This window comes from Chlorocebus sabaeus, chromosome 18 (genome assembly GCF_047675955.1).
Source record: "Chlorocebus sabaeus isolate Y175 chromosome 18, mChlSab1.0.hap1, whole genome shotgun sequence".
Taxonomy (NCBI): domain Eukaryota; kingdom Metazoa; phylum Chordata; class Mammalia; order Primates; family Cercopithecidae; genus Chlorocebus; species Chlorocebus sabaeus.
In genome coordinates, this window is record NC_132921.1 from 56,806,564 (window position 1) to 56,831,120 (window position 24,557).

The 24,557-nt window shown below is 38.1% G+C and overlaps 1 protein-coding gene and 1 pseudogene across 3 annotated transcripts in view; one reads left to right on the forward strand and one right to left on the reverse strand.

Moving 5' to 3' along the window:
* Positions 1-6,932: 6,932 nt before the first annotated feature.
* LOC103222846 (small ribosomal subunit protein eS24 pseudogene) lies at positions 6,933-8,543 on the reverse strand (annotated as a pseudogene).
* Positions 8,544-15,086: 6,543 nt separating this feature from the next.
* SS18 (SS18 subunit of BAF chromatin remodeling complex) overlaps positions 15,087-24,557 on the forward strand; it is a 71,516-nt gene continuing 62,045 nt past the window's right edge. The window contains exons 1-2 of one of the 3 annotated variants that reach the window (XM_007974403.3): positions 15,087-15,190; positions 18,710-18,786. In XM_007974403.3, coding sequence (XP_007972594.1) covers positions 18,710-18,786 — 77 coding nt within the window. In that variant the 5' untranslated portion in view covers positions 15,087-15,190. Of the gene's footprint in view, positions 15,191-15,530; positions 15,786-18,709; positions 18,787-24,557 lie in introns of those variants that run through there. The other 2 variants (XM_007974402.3, XM_007974404.3) reach the window with 2 other exon arrangements.

Consider the following 24,557-nt stretch of genomic DNA (forward strand, 5'->3'; position numbering starts at 1 on the left):
AGTACCTTGTGAAGCATGTGATCTCTGTGACCCATAACCTACTCGTACTCTCCCTCCCCTTTTGAAAATCGCTAATAAAAACTTGCTGGTTTTATGGCTTGGGGGCATCATGGAACCTGCCGACATGTGATGTCTCCCCCGGACACCCAGCTTTAAAATCTCTCCTTTTGTACTCTTTCCCTTTATGTCTCAGACCAGCCAATGCTTAGGGAAATAGAAAAGAACCCACGTTGAATATCAGGGGTGGGGTTTCTCCGATAGCATTCATCTTTGTTTTTATTTTCTGAAATTGTTCAGGTGATTTTAGGTCCCTTAACAACTGCCAAATAACTCATAAGTTTGTTAATTTTTACAAAATAAAGCTTACACACTCTCTCTACTATCTGACATGTGAGAACACAGCAAAAAGATGGCCATCTGTGAACCAGGAAGAGAGCTGTCTCCAGAATTCCATCATGCTGGCACCCTGATCTCAAACCTTCCAGACTTCAGATTGTGAGAAATAAATTTCTAGTATTTAAACTATATAGTCTGTGGTATTCTGTTATAGTAACCTGAACTGAGAGAGAAATTTTCTACTGTGCCATTTAACCCTCCATTGTTTCTTTAATATATTTTAAAAAGTCATTTTCTTTATGGTTTCCTTGGGGAAAAAAATAACCTCTTAATTTACAAGAATCTAGCTTGGCTTACTACCAACTAAGTTTCAAAACACATCTATGTGTGCTCCAGTGTAGCCTGTCTCCCTCTACTTCTTTGTACTCTTTTTGTCATACACATTACATCATTATATTTTATCAGCCCATCAGCATAGCTTTATAATTATTGCTTCATGTAGTTGTCTTTTAATATGAGAAGAGGAGAGAGTTACAAAAATATATTTATATTGCCTCTTATATTTATCTATGTAGTTATCTTTGCCAGTACTGTTTATTTCTTTGTATAGATTCAAGTTACTTTCTAGTATCATTTTAGTTTAGCATGAAGGATTCCCTTTAGTATTTCTTGCACAACAGGTCTGCTAGTGATAAATCCTCACAGTTTTTGTTTATATGGAAGTATCTTAATTTCTCCCTTTTTTTTGAAGGATAGTTTTGCTGGGTATCAAATTCTTTGTTAACATATTTTTTTCTTTTTTTTGAGAGATATTGATTTTGGTTAAACATAATTTAAACTCTAGGCATCCACCATCTTTCAGCCTAACATTAGCAAAATTGTTGATATAAGGCACAGTTTTTTCCCCATACTTGTTACCTGGCTCTCGCTTTTTTAAAAAAAAGGTTTATGGAAATCTTAAACATAAAAATAGAAGTCCGAGGCTGGGTGCAGTGGCTCATACCTGTAATTCCAGCACTTTGCAAGGCTGAGGTAGTAGAATCACTTGAGGTCAGGAGTTCAAGAGCAGTTTAGACAACATAGTGAGGCCTCATCTCTAATTAAAAAAAAAAAAGAAGTTCAATATTTTAAAATGTGTTTTAAAACTCCTATAAAACTTGTCAGAGTTGTTACTTATTCTACAAAATAGCAACCAGTAAGGGCAATAAAGGATATTAAAAACCATTTCAACAGCATTTAAAACATGCAGTTTGTTTGATGTTCTCTTTACCTTAAAAACATAAGTTGTTTTAAATAGAAAAGAAATTTTAAAACTCTGGAAGGAGGCTTCACATTTTATAGCAGTTTTTCTTCTGCCATCTTTTAGTTGATGGTAAAGAATGAGGAATTTGCTTCTGCTCCTACTGTCACTGTTTCTCAGTTTATAAAAGGGATTTTTTTGCTTCTAATCTGTCTGAGGACATCTGGCTGGGTAAGGAGTCATAGGGGGTGGGTTGTATCATTTGGAGGAGGGGCCTTGCTTAAGTTTTCTTTACTCCCCTCACATGAGGAGATGGGGGAAGATATTGAGAACCTGTACTTGTCTATATAATGTATGGCAGTTTATAACATCATTTCCTAATCTCCCCTGAGGATTCTACTGCAATCACTGGGAGGGATTTAGTTAAGTGTGGTCCTGTCCTTAAGTGTTAGTAATATTAGCCCTGACTGTAATGATGACATCATCCCTACTAATATCATCATCATTGTGGAAAATACTCTTAATGGGCCCTGGCAGCAGACTCTAGCCCTTAATTGAGGCAAGAGAAATGTGTTTAGTAAATTTAACTGTTACCAGTGGAAGGTCTTGACTATGAGTTATCCAGGTTCTTGGTTTATTGGACAAAGAATTGGACAAAATACCAAACACAGCAATGGGAGACAAAAGCATAGATTTGTTGAAGTGTGAAAGTATACTCCATAGGGTGGGAGCAGGCTTGAACAAGCCAAGAGTCCCAGTTGCACATCTTCTGGGGTTTAAGTACCCTTTAGATATTTGCTATTTTTTACACCATAGGTAATGAAGACTTAGCATGTGACCACTTGGACTCTGAAATGAAGTTATACCTTACGCAAATGAAAACTTGGCCCTCAAGCAATTGGAGGCTGAAGTGAAGGCTTGGCCCTTGACCAGTCAGAGGCTGAAGTGAAGTTACGCCCTATGCAAATGAAGACTTGGCCTGCGACAAATTGGAGACTAAAGTAAAGGCTTCCTGTCTCTAGACCCTATTGTCCTGCCTCACAAGTACATTTTGTGTGTGTGTGTATACACATACATAATGTCATATATATATATAATATATACACATTATATGTGTGTATATATATGATTTCCTCTTATGCTAGTGGTAGAAGCATCCTAGGTCCTTAAAATGCCCCTTAGCTACATGACTGCCTACAACTGCGTGCTCCTATAAACATGGAATAGCAGACATTTTGAAAGCTAAAGTTTTGGAATAACTGTCCTGGGTGATCTTTCAGCATTAACCCAAATATTGGAAAGCTGTTGCCAGTTTTGTTCTGTCCTCTGAGATTTCTGATGAGAAGTCAGGTGTTAATCTTATTACGAATCCTGGTCGGGTGCAGTGGCTCATTCCTGTAATCCCAGCACTTTGGGAGGCCGAGGCAGGTGGATCACGAGGTCAGGAGATCAAGACCATCCTAGCTAACATGGTGAAACCCTGTCTCTACTAAAAATACAAAAAAAAAAAAAAAAAAAGTTAGCCGGGCATGGTGGTGGGCACCTGTAGTCCAAGCTACTCTGGAGACTGAGGCAGGAGAATGGCGTGAACCCGGGAGGTGGAGCTTGCAGTGAGCCGAGATGGCACCACTACACTCCAGCCTGGGCGACAGAGTGAAACTCTGTCTGAAAAAAAAAAAAAAAAGAATCTTTTGTATGTAATGAGCTATTTTCCTGCTTTGAAGGCTATTTCTTTGTCTTTCAACAGTTTGACCATGATACGTTTAGGCATGGATCTCTTTTGGGTTTATTTTACTTGGAATTTGTTGTGCTTCTTGAATACACAGTTTAATTTTTAAAAATCAAATTTAGAAATTATGGGAATTATTTCTTCAAATAATCTTTCTTTTTCTCTTCTTTTTTCTTCTGGAACTTCTATAATGTGTATATTGGTGGTCTTAATGGTGTCCTGCAGGTCTCTAAGGTTCTAAATAAAGTTAATTTTTTTAAATGGATACATAATGATTGCCCATATTTCTGGGTTACATATGGTATTTTGACACATGCATACAATGTATAATGATCACATTTGGGTAAGTGGGATATTTATCACCTCAAGCATTAATCATTTCTTGTGTTAAGAACATTCCAAATCTCTTCTAGCTACTTTGAAATACACAATAAACTATTGTTAAATGTATTTACACTACTGTGTTATAGAAAACTAGAATGTATTCCTTCTCTGTAATTTTGTACTTGTTAGCCAACTTCTCTTCATTTTCCTCTCTTTTCTTTTTTTTTCTTTTTTATTTTTTTTGAGATGGAGTCTTGCTCTGTCGCCCCGGCTGGAGTGCAGTGGCGCGATCTCGGCTCACTGCAAGCACTGCCTCCTGGGTTCACACCATTCTCCTGCCTCAGCCTCCTGAGTAGCTGGGACTACAGGTACCCCCCCACCACGCCCGGCTAATTTTTTGTATTTTTAGTGGAGAGGGGGTTTCACTGTGTTAGCCAGGATGGTCTCAATCTCCTGACCTCATGATCTGCCCGCCTCGGCCTCCCAAAGTGCTGAGATTACAGGCAATTGAGTCACCACGCCCAGCCATTTTCCTCTCTTTTCTATGCTTCTCAGACCCTTGTAACTGCCATTCTACTCTCTACCTCTATGAGATTAATTTTAGTTTGTTTGTTTAGCTCTTACATGTGAGTGAGAACAAGTGATACTTGTCTTTCTGTGCCTGGCTTATTTTATTTATTATAATGTCCTCCAATTCTATTCATGTTGTATCAAATGATAGGATTTCATTTTTTTATGGCTGAATACTGCTTGATTGTTTATACACACCACCCCTTTTTTTATCCATTCATCCATTGATGGACACTTAGGTTGATTTCATATTTCGACTATTGTGAATAGTGCTGCAATAAATGTGGGAGTGCAGATATCTCTTCAACATACTGATTTTCTTTCTTTTGCAAATATGCCCAGCAGCAAGATTGGTGGATCAGATGGTAGTACTATTTTTAGTTTTTTTTGAGGAGCCACCATACTTTTTTCATAATGGCTGTACTAATTTACATTTCCCTCAGCAGTGTATAAGTTTCCTTTCTCTGCATCTTTACCAACAGTTATCTTTTGTCATTTTGAAAATAGCCATTCTGACTGGGATGAGATAATATCTCACTGTGATTCTGATTTACATTTCTTCAATGATTAGTGGAGTTGATCAGTTGCATGTATTCTTTTGAGAAATGCCTGTCAAATCATTTGTTCATTTTAAAATTGGATTGTATTTGCTTTTTTGCTATTGAGTTCCTTATATATTCTGGTTATTAATCCCTTATCAAATGAATAGTTTGCAAATATTTTTTCCCATTCCTCAGGTTGACTCTTCACTCTTGATTGTTTCCTTTGCTGTGCAGAAGTTTTTTAGCTTGATATAATCCAATTTGTCTGTTTTTGCTTTTGTTGCCCGTGTTTCAGGGGTCTTATCCAAAAAATCTTGGCCCAGCTGGGCACAGTGGCTCATGCCTGTAATCCCAGCACTTTGGAAGGCTGAGGTGGGTGGATCATGAGGTCAGGAGTTTGAGACCAGCCTGGCCAACATGGTGAAACCCTGTCTCTACCAAAAAATACAAAAATTAGCTGGGCGTGGTGGTGCATGCCTGTAATCCCAGGTACTTAGGAGGCTGAGGCAGGAGAATTGCTTGAACCTGGGAGGCAGAGGTTGCAGTGAGCTGAGATCATGCCACTGCACTGCAGCCTGGGCAACAGAGCAAGACTCTGTCTCCAAAAAAAAAAAAAAAAAATTAAAAAAAAAATCTTGTCCAGATCAGTATTCTGAAGCGTTCCCCAATGTTTTCTTCTAGTAGTTTCATGTCTTACATTTAATTCTTTAATCCATTTTGATTTGACTTTGCATATGGTGAGAGATTGGAATCTGGTTTCATTTTGCATGTGGTTATCCAGTCTTCCTAGCACCTTTTATTGAAGATAATGTCCTTTTTCCAATGTATGTTTTTGGCACCTTTGTTGAAAATGAGTTCACTGTAGATATGTGGATTATTTCTGGCTTCTCTATTCTGTTCCATCAGTCTCTTTGTCTGTTTTTATGTTAGTACCGTGTCTGTTTTTATTTTAGTACCATGCTGTTTTTGCTACTATAGCTTTGTGTTAATATTATATTTTGTATTAATAGTATATTTTGAAGTCAGACAGTAGGATGCCTCCAGCTTTGGTTTTCTTTCTTTGGTTTCTTTCTTTTGGTTTCTTTCTTTGGTTTTCTTTCTTTTCTTTGAAAGTTCAAGATTACTTTGAGTATTAAGGATCTTTTTGTGATTTCATACAATTTTTTCCTATTTCTGTAAAAAATGTCACTGGTATTTTAACGGGGATTGCATTGAATCTATAGATCACTTTGGGTAGTACGGACATTTTGACAATATTAATTCTTCTAATTCATTAGCATGGAATATCTTTTCATTTTTTGGTGTGCTCTTGAATTTCTTTCACCAGTGTTTTACAGTTTTCTTTGTAGACTTTTTAACTTCTTGGCTTAAATTTATTCTTAGATTTTGTTTCGTTTTGTTTGGTAACTATTGTGAATGTGATTGTTTTCTTGATTTCTTTTTCAGATTGTTCACTGCATATATAAATGCTACTGATTTTTTGTATGTTGATTTTGTATCCTGCAACTTTACTGTATTCGATCTTCTATGTTCCTAAATATAAGATCATGGTTCTGCGAACAAGTATAATTTGACTTTTTCCTTTCCAATTTGGATGCCCTGTCTTTCCTTCTCTTGCATAACTGCTCTGGCTAGGGTTTCCAGTACTATGTTGAATATGAGTAGTGAAAGTGGACATCCTTGTCTTTTTCCAGATTGTAGATGAAAGGCTTTCAATTTTTCCCCATTTAGTATGATGTTAGCTGCAGGTTGGTCATATATGGCCTTTATCGTTTTGGGGTATGTTTGTTTTATACCCGGTTTGTTGGGTTTTCTTTTTTCATGAAGGAAGGGTTGTTGAATTTTATCACATGCTTTTTAAATATCTATTGAAATGTAATATGGTTTTTTTTCTTTGGTTCTGTTAATGTTATATATCACATTTATTGACTCATGTATGTTGAACCATACTTGTATTCCTGGCTAAATGAAGTTAACTTTTTCCTAATTATTTTTTCTGTTTCTCATACTATACAATCTCATTTGACATATCTGCAATTTACTGATTTTTTTTCTTCTAGTTCTAATCTGCTTTTGAGCCTTTCTCATGAATTTTGTATTTCAGATTTTGTACATTTCAATTTTTTTTTGTTTTTTGTGTTTTTAAATAATATCTTAATATTTTGGGGGGGTGAGAAACATTGTTTTCATATTTTTCTTTAATTCTTAAATTTTTTTCAGTTTATTAATCCTTTTGTGAAAACTCTATGCAGTCAGCACAGATAAAGTCATTAGTCATTGCAGAATCTATACTCCTGCTCTAGCTCACTGTTTGCTGGCACCAACATTGGCCTTTGCCGTCCCCCTGACTTCCTTTATTCTGTTCTTGCATTTCTTTTGCTGTTTTTCTTAAGGTCTTCTTCTTCTCATACAGGCCATGTCTTGCAAGTCTATGTTTGAGTTCATTTTTCTTTGCATAATCCAAGAAATTATAAATCATGCCCAAGCTAGTTGTCTTGCCACCACTAAAATAGGTTCTGAATCCAAATTCAAAGATGACATCCAGTGTGGTATTGTACATTTTGGCTAGCTTCCCCCAAATTTCTGTCTTAGGTACTGTTGCCTTCCCAGGGTGAAGGACATTGATGCCCATTTGTTTCCTCTGAAGTAGTTGATAGGTCATGAACTTCCTCGTTGAAATAGTTACTGTTTTGTTTGTGATGGCAGTCAATCCTTAGGCAGCCAGGAAGTGGGGGGAAAGTTTCTTTAATTCTTGAAACATCATTTCTTTTAGTTCTTTGAATATATTTACAATGGGTGATTTAAAGCCTTTGTATAAGAAGTCTAATATCTGGGCTTCCTCAGGGGCAGTTTCTATTGATTGCTTTTTCCCCTTGTTTACCCACACTCTCCTGATTTCTTCACCTGACAATTTTTTTGTTGACAAGTGTACATTTTCATGGTACCGTTAATATGGTAACTCATATTCTTCCCTCTCCATTGTTTACTGTTGCTCTTCGGTCATGACTTTGCTGTGATAATTATCTAAAGTCTATATTTATGAAATTTCTACTTCATTAGCTAGTTATCAGGTGATGTATGGGTCAAGACTTCTTTTTAAATGCCTTGAACCAATATATCTCTCTCCCTTTGCCAGGGCTTTATGTATATGTTGGGGCGTAATTTCAATTCTCCATCAGTTAAAAACTCTGCTTTCATTTTAACTTCCTGCTTTCTCAGATCCTCAGGGTCAAACAAAAATGAGAGATTAGGGCCTCTGCAGATTGTACCTGGGCATGTGCACAATTCTACATATGCATGTGGCCTTTTACAGCTCCAAGAGTATGACAGAGCTTTTCAAAGCAAGTCTCCTGTGTATATCTCATTTCCCTAATTTTCCTTTTCAGTTTTTTTTTTTAACTTTTTATTTTTTTGAGACAGGGTCTTGCTCTGTTGCCCAGGCTGGAGTGCAGTGGTGCAATCCTAGCTCACTGCAGCTTTGATCACTTGGGCTCAAGAAGCCTTAGGCTCCCGAGTAGCTGGGACTACAGGCACATGCCCCCATGCCCAGCTAATTTTATTTTTATTTTTAATAGAGATAAAGTCTCACTCTGTTGCCCAGGCTGGTCTTGAACTCCTGCGCTCAAGCAGTCATCTCACCTTGTCCTTCCAAAGTGCTGGGATTATAGGTGTGAGTCACCGCACCTGGCCTCTTTTTCAGTTTTTGGACCAGTCTCTTGTTTACTCCAAATGGGATCTCTGTCTCAGGCAGCTGCAATGTTAAGCAATTGCCACTGTATATTCTGAGGCCAAGTAAAGACATGTCTTATGAATCTAGTTTTGTCAGAGACCTGCCTGACAGGTCAACTAATGACAAATCTCTGGGGATGCAGCTTTGTTGTTGTTAATTCCAAAACTGTTCTGTCCCCTCCAGTGACTGGTATACTGCTGATTTTTACAAGTACCATGGTTGTGAGTCTGCTGGTTTTCAAGTATGCCATGGAGCTTGGGAGAGGTGGATGGAGTATAGGGCAAGTTAAAAAGTTACAAAGCTTACTATTCTTACTGAGATTCAGCCATTTTCTTAAATATATAGTAGCCTTTGCAAGACTTTGGTTAATTTAGGATTTCTGCAGAAGTTTATAAAGACCTTTTCTTCCCCGTTTTCCTGTTGTTTTATGGAGGATTGGATTTACCGAGGCAAAGTTCTAACTTCACCATTTAGGAAGTGAGGCAGGAGAATAGGGTTTGGAGACAAGGAGCCTTCAGCTTCTGATTGGTCACAGGACAAGTCTTCATTTGCAATAGGGTGTAACTGCACTTCAGCCTCTGCTTGGTCAAAAGCTGGGCTTTCACTTCAACCTCTGATTGATCATGAGCCAAGTCTTCATTTACATAGGGTGTAACCTATAGGAAACCTCTAAAGGGTATTTAAACCCCAGAAGATTTGCAACCAGGGCTCTTAAGCTGCTTGCTCAAGCCTGCTCCCACGCAATAGAGTGTACTTTCACTTCAGTAAATCTGTGCTTTTGTTGTTTCATTCTTTCATTGCTTTGTTTGTGCATTTTCTTCAATTCTTTTTTCAACATGACAAGAACCTGGACAACTCCTAGTCAAGAGCCTCCACCAGTATCAGAAGTGCTTCTCCCAATGTCTGCCTTTTTTTTTTTTGAGATGGAGCCTCGCTCTGTCACCCAGGCTAGAGTGCAGTGGCGCGATCTCGACTCACTACAACCTCCGCCTCCCAGGTTCAAGCGATTCTCTTGCCTCAGCCTCCCGAGTAGCTGGGACCATAGGTGCGTGCCACCATGCCTGGCTAACTTTTTGTATTTTTAGTAGAGATGGGGTTTCACCGTGTTAGCCAGGATGGTCTCATCCCTAGACTTCGTGATCTACCCACCTCAGCCTCCCAAAGTGCTGGGATTACAGGCATGGGTCACTGCGCCCAGCCATGTCTGCCTTTTAACTGGAGTCTTTTGACTATTTGTTTTTAGTATATCGATATGCTTGGCTTGAAATCTGTTATCTTACTTTTTTTGTATTTGTTTCATAAAAGTTTTTTCCTACCCTTTCTTGATTTGAATACTTCTTAGTATTCTGTTTTATCTTCCTTATTAATAGTTATACCAGTTTTGTTTGTAAATATGATTATTTTAAAGTTTATTGATGCTAGGAAGTATCATGTTGGGGTCCCTGGAGGTCCTTTGTATCCTTTTATGGGTTCAAGGAGTTAAAAATATTTTTGTAATGACACTAGAGGTTTTTTGTCTTTTAAAATTCATTTTCTCTTATGAGTGTACAATAGTTTTTCCAGGGTCTACATGATGTGCGATGATCTCATTGCCCTGACAGCTAATGGAGTCTCTGCTTGTGTTTAAAAGTTTCCAAGTTTTAATTTTTAATTAGGTAAATATTAAGAGATATTACCCAGCTAAACAAAAGGGCTTTCAGGCACGTACTAATTTTTAAAGATGCAAAGTATTTCTGAGACCACTGAGTTTGAGAACCACTGTTCTTGGGTTTGCGATGTGCATATTGAATGTATTTATAGTGTACTTATAAATAACATTGTCCCCAACAGTGCAATTGTATTTTCCTCTATGTTTTGTACTGGCTTTAGCATGGGTTTTATCTCTATAGGTTATAATCTCCACAATATTATATTATTTTTCTTTTAAGGAAAACATGTAATAAATATAATTGTTAGGTTAGTTTAAGACACCATATTTTGTAATATATTTAATAATTTATCTATTCTTACTGCATAATGTCTAATTCAAACATAAATGATATACTGGAGAGCAATGTTGTATCGGCTTCCTATTGCCCATCTAACAAATTATGACAAATTCAGTGGTTTAAAACAACACATATTTTTTAATCTCATAGTTTTGGAAGTCACATGTCTGAAATAGGCCTCACTGGGCTAAAATCACGATGTCAGCAAAGCCAGGAAGGGCCGATCGAATCTTTCTCTCAAGATGCCCTCTCTCTAATTCTGATTCTTCAGCCTCACAGATTCCAATTTAAGGACACTTATGATTTCATTGGGCTCACCTGGATAATCCACATTAATCACAGTATCTCAAAGTCAGTTGATTAACCACCTTAATTCCATCTAAAACCTTAATTCCACTTTGCCATGGAACCTAACATAATCACAGGTTCTGGATTTGGAGGTCGTCATTTTTAAGGTGATGAAATTATTCTGCCTACTACACCCATTCATAGCGAAATTAGTTAACAGATAATATATCATAATCCTCTCTATAAATTGTGAAATAGTTCAAGAACAGTAACATTGTTTTACTAAGTGCAGAATAACTGCATATCATGCACAAGGGCACAGAACATGCTAAATGTGAAAAAAGAACATTTGATATTTAAGGTCAGCAAATTTTCCAAGGGTAGACTGCCCTATCAAGTACTTTGGATTATAGTCCTAAAATGTCCATTTTTCCTATTATATTATTACATTAAAAATCTTGTCCTTGTTTAGTAATTTATAATATCCCATTTATTTGCACACATTTTATATGTTAAAATTGAGACTTAAAGGATCTAATGGAAGGTAATCGCTTAATTAAAGGATCTAATGTAAGGCACACAGGCTAGTGCATAATAAATGCTAAATAAATAAACATTATTTGTAATAGCTTTTTAGATATGGCAGCTATTTTTCAGGAAGTCCAGTGAGATACAGAAGTGACCTGTCCAGTATTATGCCATGGGTAGAAGAATTGGGAACTCCAAACCTATGCATCTTTCACAAAGAATGAAAGCTTTCCATAGGAATTACTTTAAAAAAAAAAAAAAAAAAAAAAAAAAAAAGCAATGCTTTTCTATATCACTGAACCAAAAAATATAATTGATTTAGTTCATACTTAATTCATTCTATATTTGATACTAAAAGAAGAGATGAAAATGCCTCCAATAGGCTTTGTTATAGTCTACTTTGAATGAAATCTTCCATAGTATCAAAAATAAAAGTCCTTTACAGAGAATTGGGAAGGGTGATTTGTTCTTGCCTGAATAATGATTAAATAAATATATAGATGTATGCTTCTTTCTTTACGGTCTTGAAATCTATGGGAGCCACAATTCAAATTGACTCATCAAATGCCACAGGGGCTGTGAACAGAAATATTTTGAAAGATATTACCTGAGGGGTTTTGCTCTGAGCCCAATTATGAGCAGACAGGCTTAGTCTGTGCCTTCCCAATGTATTCTAAAAATTTATGACAGCTCAGGGGCTTAAAATACCAGCACATTTGGTAGTACAGATACTCTATTAATTCTAAAACATACACATATTAAAGAAATGCTTGTATGAAAGCAAAATTATTTTAGTTATCTATCGTACATATTTTTTGTGGATTAAGATAATTTTTAATGCCATGGTTATATAGTTTCACTAAATATTGAACATATTACGGGAGCACTTCACTTTGTCAGTTCATAAAAATATATTTAAGGAATACACGGTCAGGTGTGGTAGCTCATGTCTGTTCTCCTAGCACTTTGGGAGGCCGAGGAGGGTGGATCGAGACCAGGAGTAAAGGAGTTCGATAACAACCTGAGAAAAATGGTAAAACCCTGTCTCTATCAAAAAATACAAAAATTACCCAGGCATGGTGGTGCATGCCTGTAGTCCCAGCTACTTGGGAGGCTGAGGTGAGAGGATCGTTTCAGCCTGGGAAGTCGAGGCTGCAATGAACTGAAATTGTGCTACACTCTAGCCTGGGTGACAGAGTGAGACCCTGCTTCAAATATATATGTGTGTGTGTGTGTGTGTGTGTGTGTGTGTGTGTGTGTATGGGGGGGTGTATTTTAAGGAGTACAGATTTACATAAAACAGTTTAAAAATTGAAACATAAAAATCAAACATGGACAATTTTTTTAAATCTTTTTTTTTGGTTAAATCTGCCTACTTCATATTCATTAGTGTAAGTAATCAAGAATTAACTGTTCACACAGATTATTTTTCTTATTCTGATCCACTGTAAATGTTCTTCAATTTAGGATTATTCCAAACTCCTTCTACCTCTTGGTTATGTGACTTGAACTCCTTCTTTGGATGTCTCTCATTCAAGAGCAGTTTAAATAGTGGGACTGATTTTTTTGGTTGGGGAGATGGTTGCCTGAGTAGCTTACCTTTAAGTCCTTAGAGGAGTTTCCCAGTTTTAGGCCAACTTATTTATTCTCCTTTACTTCCTTAACTAAATGCTAGGGACTGTTTATTCTCCTTCTACCAACTCTGCTGCCACTCAGTCTACCTTGGGATTCCTCTCAAAACTAATGGTCAGGTGAGATGGGACTTATTATGGTCCCCTAAGTATTCCCTAGCTCAGGACTCTTAAATTACAATGGCCCCCAGATTTTAAGAAAGATCTTTCAGGCTTCAGTCTCAATCTTTCCTCTTTTCAAATTTTCTGTTTTTCCAGGTCAGGCTGATTGGACTGATTGGGTTTTAGCAAGGAAGCTTGAGGGTGAAGTAGTTCTCTTTTCTGGCTGGACTTATAGAACAATGCTTTTCAACCGATTTCATGTGATCAGACACAGAAAATAATGGTATTTTTACAGCATACATGGTGTCACAGAAAAGACTGTGGTTATCCATACCTGGAGGCTATGGGTGCTCTAGGCCCTACCCTGCTACTCTGAAGAAATAAACACCTCAGGGCAACCTGTAACCTGTTTTCAGTGGATTTCCCTTTCTCACCTTGGGAAAGCTGTAATTTAAACAAAGAAGGTACCTATCTCTGGGTGCCTCCCTGGAACAGAAGCCCCCTTGGACTATTTATTTTTTGCTGGGATGTGGAAATTAGACAAGTGTTCCTATTGGTTCTTGTTGCCCTTTGAAGTTTCAGTGCTATCTGCCAAATGCACAGAACTGGAGCAGTAGGACTATTTACGATTCCTGTTTCCTATTGAGATATTGTTCTTAGCTACTAAGTACTAAGGTACTTTTGTGTAAAGCATGAGACATGACTCTGCATGCCAGGTGTTGAGTGCACAGTCATAGTGGTAGACAAGTGTTGGTTTCCAAATTCGACAGAAGTTTTCCAATTTGGTGCGGTTACCTTAAGTCCAGCTATACCAGAGTGTTTTCTTCAAGGCTTAGAATGTGAAAGACAACAGTTAAATTTTTAAGAATAATTGCTATCAGTAGGAGTACAAACTTTCTTCCCTTTATTCTTAGAACAGCTTGAGTCTTCATCCTTTAGGTCTCAGTTTAAATATAATGGGGAAGACTTTTCACACTAACTCATGTAGTGTCCCTGTCATTCTGTTAGTTCCCCCCCCCCCCCCTTTTTTTTTGGCTATTTTTTCTTGGGACTTTACATATATACATATTTATTTCTGGTCTGTTAGTCCCATTAGTGTATAAGCTCCTTGAGAAGAGGTTCCATGTCCAGCTTTTTCACAATTGTACCCTAGGTTTCCAGTATAAAGTCTAATAAACAATGCATCCAGATTTAATCAATGAAACTCTTGCCATTTTTGTGAAAAGCACTTATTTGATACTTTTTTTTTTTTTGAGACAGGGTCTTGCTGTGTCATCCAGGGCGGAGTACGGTGGGGCAGTCATGGCTTACTGCAGTCTCCACCCGCTGGGCTCAAGTGATCCTCTCCCCTCAGCCTCCCGAGTAGGTGGAACTACAGGTGCACACCACCACACCCAGCCAATTTTTAAAATTTTTGTAGAGCCAGGGGTCTCACTTTGTTGCCCAGGCTGGTCTCAAACTCCTGACCTCAAGTGATTACATTTTTAAAACAATGTATTTTTTTCTTTATTTTTCCAATTTATATGAAAAATGGAACTATTTATTATTATTCATTAACGTTGTGTAACACTTTATATAAACTTTCCCTTTGCGTTATATGGAAGTCTAAATTTACAGAATACTTTAAAACCCCACGGCAACACAAAACCCACATTTGTCCGTGTTCCTTCCATAATTTGAAAATTTTGCCTTTTTCCCTTACACTGACTTGAAGCCTGGCAGCTTGGGCCTAATTTACAAGGCACTAAGCACTCTTAAAAAACAGAGAGTGAGGATGCCCTGTTTCACAACTTAATTCCAAAGAGCCAAGTCAGACGAAATCGACCCACTTTCCTGCTAAGGGTTTGTCCCACGAGGCGAGCTCTTCTCTGTCCGCTCCAGCCAAGTTGGCCGATTGCCCCCGAGCACTGGACACAACTTTGGTGTCCCGGTTTCGGGTCAGGGTTACTTTCCAATTGTTATGCACGACTTTGTGCGTGCGTGCGAGACTGTGGACTCGGAGGTGCGCATCTGGGGCGTAGCCGAGCCATTTAAACCAGCGAATCCGCGTTCACCTTGTCCTTCCACCTCTGTCCTATCTCGGCAGATGCTCCACGGATTTGCACGAACTCCCGAGTCCTGACCTTCTTCCCCTCTCCGGGCTTCCCGGACGTCTCGGGGCAGCGACTTCTTGCCAGGAGGCGTAAGTAAGGATGAAGTTGGAAAAACTGAACTAGGTCTAGGGCACGCTCCGCAACGCAGTCGGGGAGACGCTTCAGAGCGCCGCGGGGGAGGCAAGTTGCAACCGCGCGAAGGGGGCGGGCCGGCTCGAGCCGCTCGCATTTCCTGTGACAGGGGCTGCCCCAGCCTCTCCTTCTCCCGCGGCGGCGGGACCATTTCCTGAATCGCGGAAGCGGAGGGAGGACTAGGGCGCGACTGTACCATTAGCGCAAAAGGCCAGGGGGTGCCCACAAGGAGAGGTCGGGGGATGCGAGGACGGTCGAGACAGTTCGGCCGGGGCTGGGGGTCCCCCAGAGTGCGCAGAAACGAGATGTCCCTGGGCCAGAGTGCCTCCTTCAGGCCTGCCCCGCCGCCCGTCCGCTTGGCCCCGGAGCATCCTCCCTCCCCGCATTCCCGAGGTGGTTCAGCCCGAGAGGCCGGCGTCTCTCCCCCAGTTTGCCGTTCACCCGGAGCGCTCCGGACTTGCCGATAGTGGTGACGGCGGCAACATGTCTGTGGCTTTCGCAGCCCCGAGGCAACGAGGCAAGGGGGAGATCACTCCCGCTGCGATTCAGAAGGTGAAACCGCGCGGGGTTGGGGATGCCAGGCCCTTCCCGCCTCTGGGAGAGACAGACACGGGGGGAAGGGCCGGGCCCGGAGTCGACCGGGCCGGGCCAGGGGCGGAGGCGGAGGCGGGCCTGCTGGGAAGCAGCCGTGTGTGGGAACCCGGGCTGCGGGCTGTGCCTGAGTTGGCGGAAGAGGGTGAACCGGTTTTTCTCGGAGTCTTTCGCGCGTTTACGCGCTTTTCTACAGACACAAAAGCCCAAACAGCCGCCGCCTGATTTCTCTAGGGATGGGGCGGCGTTCGGGCGGCGGGGCGCGTGCGCCCGGCGGCGGCCGCGCTGGGAAGGGCGTGTGTCGGGCCGGGCTCCGCGCGTTGCTCCGGAGTTACTTTGGCGTCGCCCCGCCCCGCGCGCCGCGGCTGCTTCGTGCGGACCCCACCGCGGGCCGCTGCTGGCGGAGGGAAGTCGGAGCGCAGGTCGCTGCCCTGCAAACTCAGCCGAATTTGGGAGCTCTCAGGAGAACTTGGGGAACGCTGGAGGGAACCTTAGTAGAGTCTGAGAAACGGGCAAGGAAGGTCCCCATGGACTCAGGTTATCCCCAGAGCCTCTTCTTCCCTTCTGCATCGCCGCCTATTCATTTACTTCTGCAGCAAATATTTATTGAGCGCCTATTTTAGGCGCTGAGGCGACTGTGGTGAGTCATGGTCCCTGCCTTCCTGGAGTTTACAGTCTAGTGGTGGAGACGACTGTCGTGACCAGTTAATTTAAGTCGTGATAAATACACAGGGAGCTGCCTCCTTTTTAAAGGATAGTGCTGCTGCAGTCGCTGCTGTGTTACTGCCTGTCGAAACACAAAGGTTCTTTATTGTCCTCTACCCCTTGTTGCCTACTAGCAAGGCAGCATTCTAAATTTTACTGACCTAGACTTTCAAAAGTTGCTGCTATATTTAGCAGTTTACCTTAAATATTTTTGTTTTGTTTTATGCCGCGTAGCAAAGATCAAAATAGAAAAAAAGGTCAAGTTTTAGTACCACTCAGACCACATAGATTATGCTAATCGGTTTCTGTTTACTGTCAAGTTCTTCGTAGTGTGGCTTTTGACATTTGCCCAACTGTTGCTTTATTTTATGAACAAACGGGCTTGGCAGTGCCTGGAAATGCAATGCTTTCATATAGTACTCTGAGTTAAGTCTACAGCCTGGCAAACAGCTCCAAGTACACACACGCAAAACTGCGTTTCTGGAGGGTTCACCTTTTTTATTTTTGTACACAGGAAAAGTCCAGAGTTTTTCTTTTTTTCTATAGTTTCTCTTACATACGTCTTAAGATATTTATCATGGATAATGATTAATTCCGAGTATGCTGATCAATTATTTTCCATTCTCAGCTGAACAGAAACATGGGCTCCAAATTAAGTTCCTTATTCTGCAATGGGAGAGATTGATATTAGATGTGAGACACATATTTTAATGGTGACGTTCAGTAGTTTGAGGAATATACTGGAGATAAGTTGTGAAATCATTAGGTTGAGGATTTGATTCGTGCATTTTAAAGACTTTTTTTGGTCATACAATGATTCTATCTAAGAAATAACTGCATTTATTAGCAGATCATGGTTTTTTTCCCCCAGTAAGTGAAGATTGTGATTCACGTGCAGAAAAAAGTGACAGTTAATGTTAAATGGATGTTCCTTTTATTGAGATAGAGTGATTTTGGTATTGTGCTAATACTTTTGAATCCTGGTGGGGTGGGGCAGGTTCTGGAGGAGCATCTCCTGAGTCCCTTGATCTTGGAGCTGAATCAGCCTCTGAAAACTTAAGTGACTTGCTCAAAATGGCAAAACTGGCACTGAAACTAACTGGCCTTTTAATTGCTACAATCAGTACTCTTTCTTCAGCTCCACTTTACTTAGATGAATTATTTAACCCTCAAAGCCAAGATTACTTTGAATTGTTAAAAGGTGATAGAATGATAAATCGGTATCTTTTTCCTCTTAAACTTTTGAGACAGCGTAATTATGAAGTAAACTCATAAAGTCTGTAACAAATATTATACATGCATAGAAATTACTATGTTTAATTATTATTTCATAATTGGAGAATCACAAAACCATGCTGTTATAAAACTTGGAAACTAGCCAGCTACCTCATCAAGAGTCCTGGGCTGAAGTTTTCATGTATTTATGTCATTCTGGAGAAGTACAGAATTTTTCTTTACTAATCCAAACCATTAGAATGATGAAAAGCCAACTCGGACTCTTAACTTTAGTCTTAATTGGCTAAAGCTTCTATTACAGATAGCAGAGGTAATTAAATGTTTGATATAAAAGAATTCAGATTTTCCCTTCTGGGCTTGTTTATTCAGAGGGAGAATAATTTGAATATTAAAACGTTATTGATTAAACATGGTATCATTCCAAAGGTGTAAAATTAGGATTTTTTTGTGGTGAGCTATCGTAGATATTAAAAAGACCCAAGAGGATTCAATTTCTGTATAGATGCAACATTTCTAGAAATCTGAAGGGAAAAAAACTCAGTTATTGAAAAGATTGTCCATACAAACTGTGCATGGCATATTTTTACAAGAGATTTAAACAGTACGTAATGAAATTTTATGCAAGAGAGCTGCTGATTCACTAATCTTGCTTTAAATCATATTTATTATTAAAATGAATTTTAAAATACTTTGTAACAGTGGGTAGCAACGTTAACAGAAAGTCATTTTAAGGAAATTTTGTTTTTTTATGTTTCCATGTTTGCTTAATGATTTATGATATGTAATGATTGTTTTGTGGGGGGGGACAGTATTTTGTTAAGGGATACACTTTAGAGTTCTTGTACAAGCAGTATTTACTAATGCCCTCCCTCTCTGAATTTTCTAGTTTTTTATTTTACTTGATGCACTAGTTTTATGCTAAACCTTTTCTAATTCTGTTTCAGATGTTGGATGACAATAACCATCTTATTCAGTGTATAATGGACTCTCAGAATAAAGGAAAGACCTCAGAGTGTTCTCAGTAAGATTGATAAAAAAATTTTTTTTTAATTCAGTTTTTTGTATTGGTTAATTTTTTGCTTTTTACTAACAGCTTTATTGAGAAATAATTCACATACCATACAATTCACCTATTTTAAAGTGTACAATTCAATGTTTTCTAGTATATTCATAGAGTTGTGCTGGTATTACGTAAGTCAGTCGGTTTTACAGCATTTTTAACATCCCCAAAAGAAACTGAGTATCCTTTGGCAGTCACTACCCCCCCGCCCCTCACCCCCTGACAACCACTAATCTACTCTCTGTGTGAATTTGCCTGTTGTGACATTTCATATAAATGGATTGATATACTATGTGGTCAGTTTTGACTGTCATTTTTCACTCTGCGTAATACTTCTGAGGTTCATTCATGTTGAACCATGTTTCAGTACCTCATTCCTTTTTATTGGCAAGTATTTTTTTCCATTATGCAGCTGTACCACATTTTATTTATCCATCGGTGATAGCCTTTTGTGTTGTTTGTACTTTTGACTAATTATGAATAATATTGCTATGAACATTTGTGTACAAGCTTTTGTGTGACTTGTTAATTTATGAAAGAAATCTTTCTTTGGGAGGAGATTGGGTATCACTTCGTTTCTTATACTTCTTACCCTGCATGATACAATAATGACTTCAAATATATGTGTAGTCTGATCTGTGGAAAAGTTAGATCTTCATTTATGTAGGATATTGAGTTGCATCCATGTATGTGGTGGAGAAAACAAAGCTTATATCTAATAAATAGAGAATTGATTGTCATTCATAAGGACCAAACTTTCTACTTTAAAGCTATGTATCTGAAGTAAATAATATGCCCTAATAGAATCTGATGTGGTAGAATGAGTTGAATATATTATCAAAAGTATTTAGAACAGCACTGTCCGTTAGAAATACAAATGCGAGCCACATGTGTGATTTTAAATTTTCTAGTAGACACAGTAAACAAGTAAAAAGGAGGTGAAATTAATATTAGTAATACATTTTATTTAACCCATTAGTTCCAAAATAATATCATTTCAATATACAATTAGCATAAAAATATTGAGATATTTTACATTTTTTGTTGTTGTTGTTCTAAGTCTTGGAAACCTATTGTGCATCTTGCTTTAATAACACATCTCATTTTGGATTAGCCATATTTTACTGTGTCTAGTGGGTGCTATATTGGTCAACACAGCTGTAGAATATAGTGGACCCTTGGTATCCATGGTGAATTGATTCCAGGACTCCCCATGGATACCAAAGTCCAAGATGCCCATGTCCCTGGTATAAAATGGTGTAGGATTTGCATATAACCTACTCACGTCCTCCTGTAAACTTTAAATAATCTCTAGATTGCTCATAATACCTAATACAATGTAAATACTCCGTAGCTAGTTGTTATACTGTATCGTTTAGGGAATAATAAGAAAAAAGTCTGCATGTTCAGTACAGACACAACCATGCATTTTTTTTTTTTTTTCAGAATATTTTCAGTGCATGGTTGGTTAAACTATGGATGTGGAATCTGTGGATACTGAGGGCTGACTATTCTCACCCTGGTTTTGGGATGCATCTGTCTTTCCTAGAGACCTCACTGGTGTATCCTCAGGCAGATAATTCCCACCAACCTTGGCCTTTGCTTTGTTTGGTTTTCACATTGTATTGGTCTCTTGCTGTCATTTGATTTAATCGCTGTTTAATTCCAGGTTTCTGTTACCTTTTCCCCTTTGTTTAAAAATATTTTTAAATTTAAAAAGTCATATGGTCATTGTAAAAAAAAATTATAAAGTATGAGTTTGTGGAGATAAGTCATCTTTTACATGCCACTATCTTATCTCCTTCCCCTCCATAGGGTAACTGCTTCTGTTGCTTTAGTATGAATTCCTTCCAAACATTTTTCTGTGCATTTACATATATGCGTTCATATTTATGTGTACACGTTGATAGATACTGTTTTTAATATTTACGTAGGTTACAGTTTCAGAAATGGAATTACTGGGTTAAAGACCATACTAAGTTGCCAAATTAGCCAGCAAAAAGATTGTATTGGTTTGCTTTCTCCTAGCCATGTTTTTAGAGTCCTAGCTTTCAGCTATCCCTGTGAGCAGTGAATATTAGACATCTTTAAAATATTTTTGCACATCCAGTTGCTGAAAAGTGGTGTCTTAAAGAACTTTTTGTTTTGGCCAGGCACGATGGTTCTTGCCTGAAATCCCAGCACTTTGGGAGGCTGAGGTGGGAGGATTGCTTTGACGACATGAGTTTGAGAACAGCTTGGGCAACAGTGAGATCTGTTTCTACTTAACACCAACAAGAAAAAACAAAAAGCCTTTTTGTTTTGAAATAATTTCATACTTACAAAAATATTTCAAAGATAGTACAAAGAATTCCTGTATGCGCTGCACTGAAGTTTTTATACGATAACATAGCCCACTTGCTTTTTTATTCATTTCTCCCCCATAATGTTTTTCAGAAACATTTGAGAGTAATTGCAGATATGAATCCCTCTTACTTTTAATAACCTCAGTGTGTATTTCCTAAAAACAAGCACATATTCTTAAATTACCAGAGTATGATTGTTAAAATCAAGAGTGCAATACTAGTATCTAATATTTAGGGCTTTTTTGAATTTTGCCAGTTGTCCCATTAGTGCATATTTTCTGGTCCAGAGTCCAGTGCAGGATCTGGTGTTGTATTTAGTTGTCTTGTGTCGTAAGTATACTTTAATCTGGGAGTCTTTTTAAAATACTCCATGATTTTGACGTTATTGAATAGTATAGACCAGTAGTTTTGTGGAATGTCCCTCATGTAGGATTTGACTGGTGTGTCCCATGATGAAATTCACGCTATACACTTTTAGCAGGAGTACCACTGACATGATATTGGGTCCTTCACAGTGCATCCTCAGTAGCCATATGTTAGTAGCTTGTCCCAATATTGGTGATAACTTCGATAACTTAGTTAAGGTGGTATCTTAACTAAGGTGGTATCATAACTTTGTAGTTCGTTCACTATAAAATTGCTATTTCTTGTAATTCATACATACCTAATACCTTGAGGCATACTTACATTGTTTCTCATCATACTTCAACATACTAATTTTAGCATCCACTAAAAATCCAATGATTTTTGCCTATAATAGTTATCACTTTAGGTGGTTCCCCATGATGACTAAATCTATCATTCCTTGTAGTTTTACTTAAGTCCTACTGTGAGGAAGAAATTTGTCCTTCTCCTATTCCTTTATTCCTTCATTCTTTCATTCACTTATTTATCTCTAAATAGACTTAAACATTATTACTGTATTTTGTAGGTTATAATCTCTTACTTTATTATTTATTCTCTTTAATTCTTCCACATTTGGCCAATGGGAGCCCCCCAAGCTGGCTTCTTGATATGTCTTCATTATTTTTTGAGCCTTTTCTTATTTTCCGATACCACAAAATGTTCTAGGTTCTTCCTGATTTTTTTTCCTGTGCAGGTTGGTAGTCACCCATTTCTCCAAGCCCTGGTTCTGTTTTTGGAGAATGATATTTACAAACTAAGATCTGAGTGCTAGGTTATCTTACTGTTTAATCTCTTGTGTGTTTGGCATTTTATGTGATTGTTTCCGTTACACATATTATTACTTAGATGAATCTTGTCCGTATATTTGAAAATGTTCTTTAAAAAATTAGCTTAATCTCCTTCTTTGGTTTAACTGTGGATAATCATCAGTGATAAGGAGATCACTTCCTCAAGTCAGCCATGGAATGATAAAGCTTAGAGGCATTGATTAGAATACAGTCATTCACGACCTAATGCTATTTCGGTCAACAACAGACGGAAAGATTATAATACCATATTTCTACTGTAATACTCCTAGGATTATAATACCATATTTCTACTGTACCTTTTCTATTTAGATAATTGTAGATATACAAATACTTACCATTCGCTACAGTACTGCCCACAGTATTCAGTGCAGTAAAAGGCTTTGCAGGGTTGTAGCCTAGGAGCAGTAAGCTATACTATATAGCCTCGGTGTGTAGTAAGCTATACCATCTGGGTTTGTGTAAGTACTCTTGATGATGTTTGCACAACAATGATGAAATCACCTAACAACACATTTCTCAGAATGTGTCCCCATTGTTAAGTGATGAATAACTGAAATTATTTTTACCTTTGGCTTTTCGGAACTCCACACAGAACCAAGGGTAGTATATGTCACAGATAGTGTATGTTTAGGTCTAGAACCAACTGAATCAGCAAAAGTTTACACTGTTTTCTTTATATTTTCAACTTTTTCCAGTGTATATATGATCATTTCCCTCATTCTCTACATATTGGATTAGACCTTTTTCTTACGTTTACTTGGTGAACAATTTAAGCAAATGGGGCTTAAATTGACTTAGGGAGAATCTTAAATTCTGCCCTTTTTGTGGATTTAATTTCATTCTTTTGTTCTTCCGATATTCTTTCTCAAGTTGTCAGTATTGGTTTTGTAAGTAACGAGAGAAACAACTCCTCTTGACCTTAACAGGTGTTCTTGTTTCTCATTGTGGGAGAAACAAAAGGAAAATAAAGAGAAACATTACATGACAGCCATCTGGGAATTGATACTCCAGTTTTAATTTAACAACTCTTTAAGATGTGATAACTTTGCCTGAAACAGTGTTTTGTGTTTTGTTTTTTTTAATTAAAAATAACTATTTTATGAAAGCAGTATGTGCAAATTAGAAAACAAAAATATGTAAAAATAAGAGAATGAATACCATATTCTTACTACCCAAAGACTTTTCACTGGTAGTACCTTTGTGTATGTTGCTTTATCAATGCTATCTGCACACACACACAAATTCAAATATTACACTCTTGAGTCAGTGGTCTGAATCGCTTGTGGAGCCCATACGCCTGGACCCTCTTCCTTTAAATTCTGGTAATGCATGTGAGAATGTGTTACTGATTCACTGTGGTATTTGATCTGAGCATTTTGTAAATCAGCCTATGTTTGCTTAAATCAGCTCTTATTTTTTGCATTTTAGGGTGAGTCCAAACTATTCTGGAGTTGCGTAAATCTCAAACAACAAAAAAAATTAGTGTTCATCATTCATCGTAATTTAAAAGAGTTAAGGTTTAAATCTGTAGTTTGGAAGATAACTTTTATTCTATACAGTGTATTCCCGTTGTCTAATAAATATTCATAGCTTCTAGGTAAGGTTTATTTTATAAAATGAAATTACTTTCAGCTTAATTTTGTAATTATGTCAACAAATATAGTGTCCATTTTACTTTATTCAAAGTAATTGATGAGTTACTCTTAGTGGCCTCTTTGGGAGGTGAACTTTTAATAGATTAATAATCTTTTAATAGGTTAATAATCATGGGTATTTGAGAATATTTGTCATATTTACTAGGATAGTACCATCATCAAAAATAAAATACTGAATATGTTTTATAACAGCCCTTAGCTTATATACTCCTTTTTTCCCTCATATCAACATACAATATTTTATTTTATTTTTTTGTTTTTCATGACATGGTCTCACTTTTGCCCAAGCTGGAGTGCAAGTGGTATGATAATGGCTCACTGCAGCCTCAACCTCCTGTTCTCAAGTGATCCTCCCACCTTAGCCTCCTAAGTAGCTGGGACTACAGGTGCATGCCACTATGCCTAGCTAATTTTTCACTTTTTTGTAGAGGTAGGGTCTCACTTTGTTGCCCAAGCTTGTCTTGAATTCCTGGGCTTAAGTGATCCTCCTGCATCAGCCTCCCAAAGTGCTGAGATTA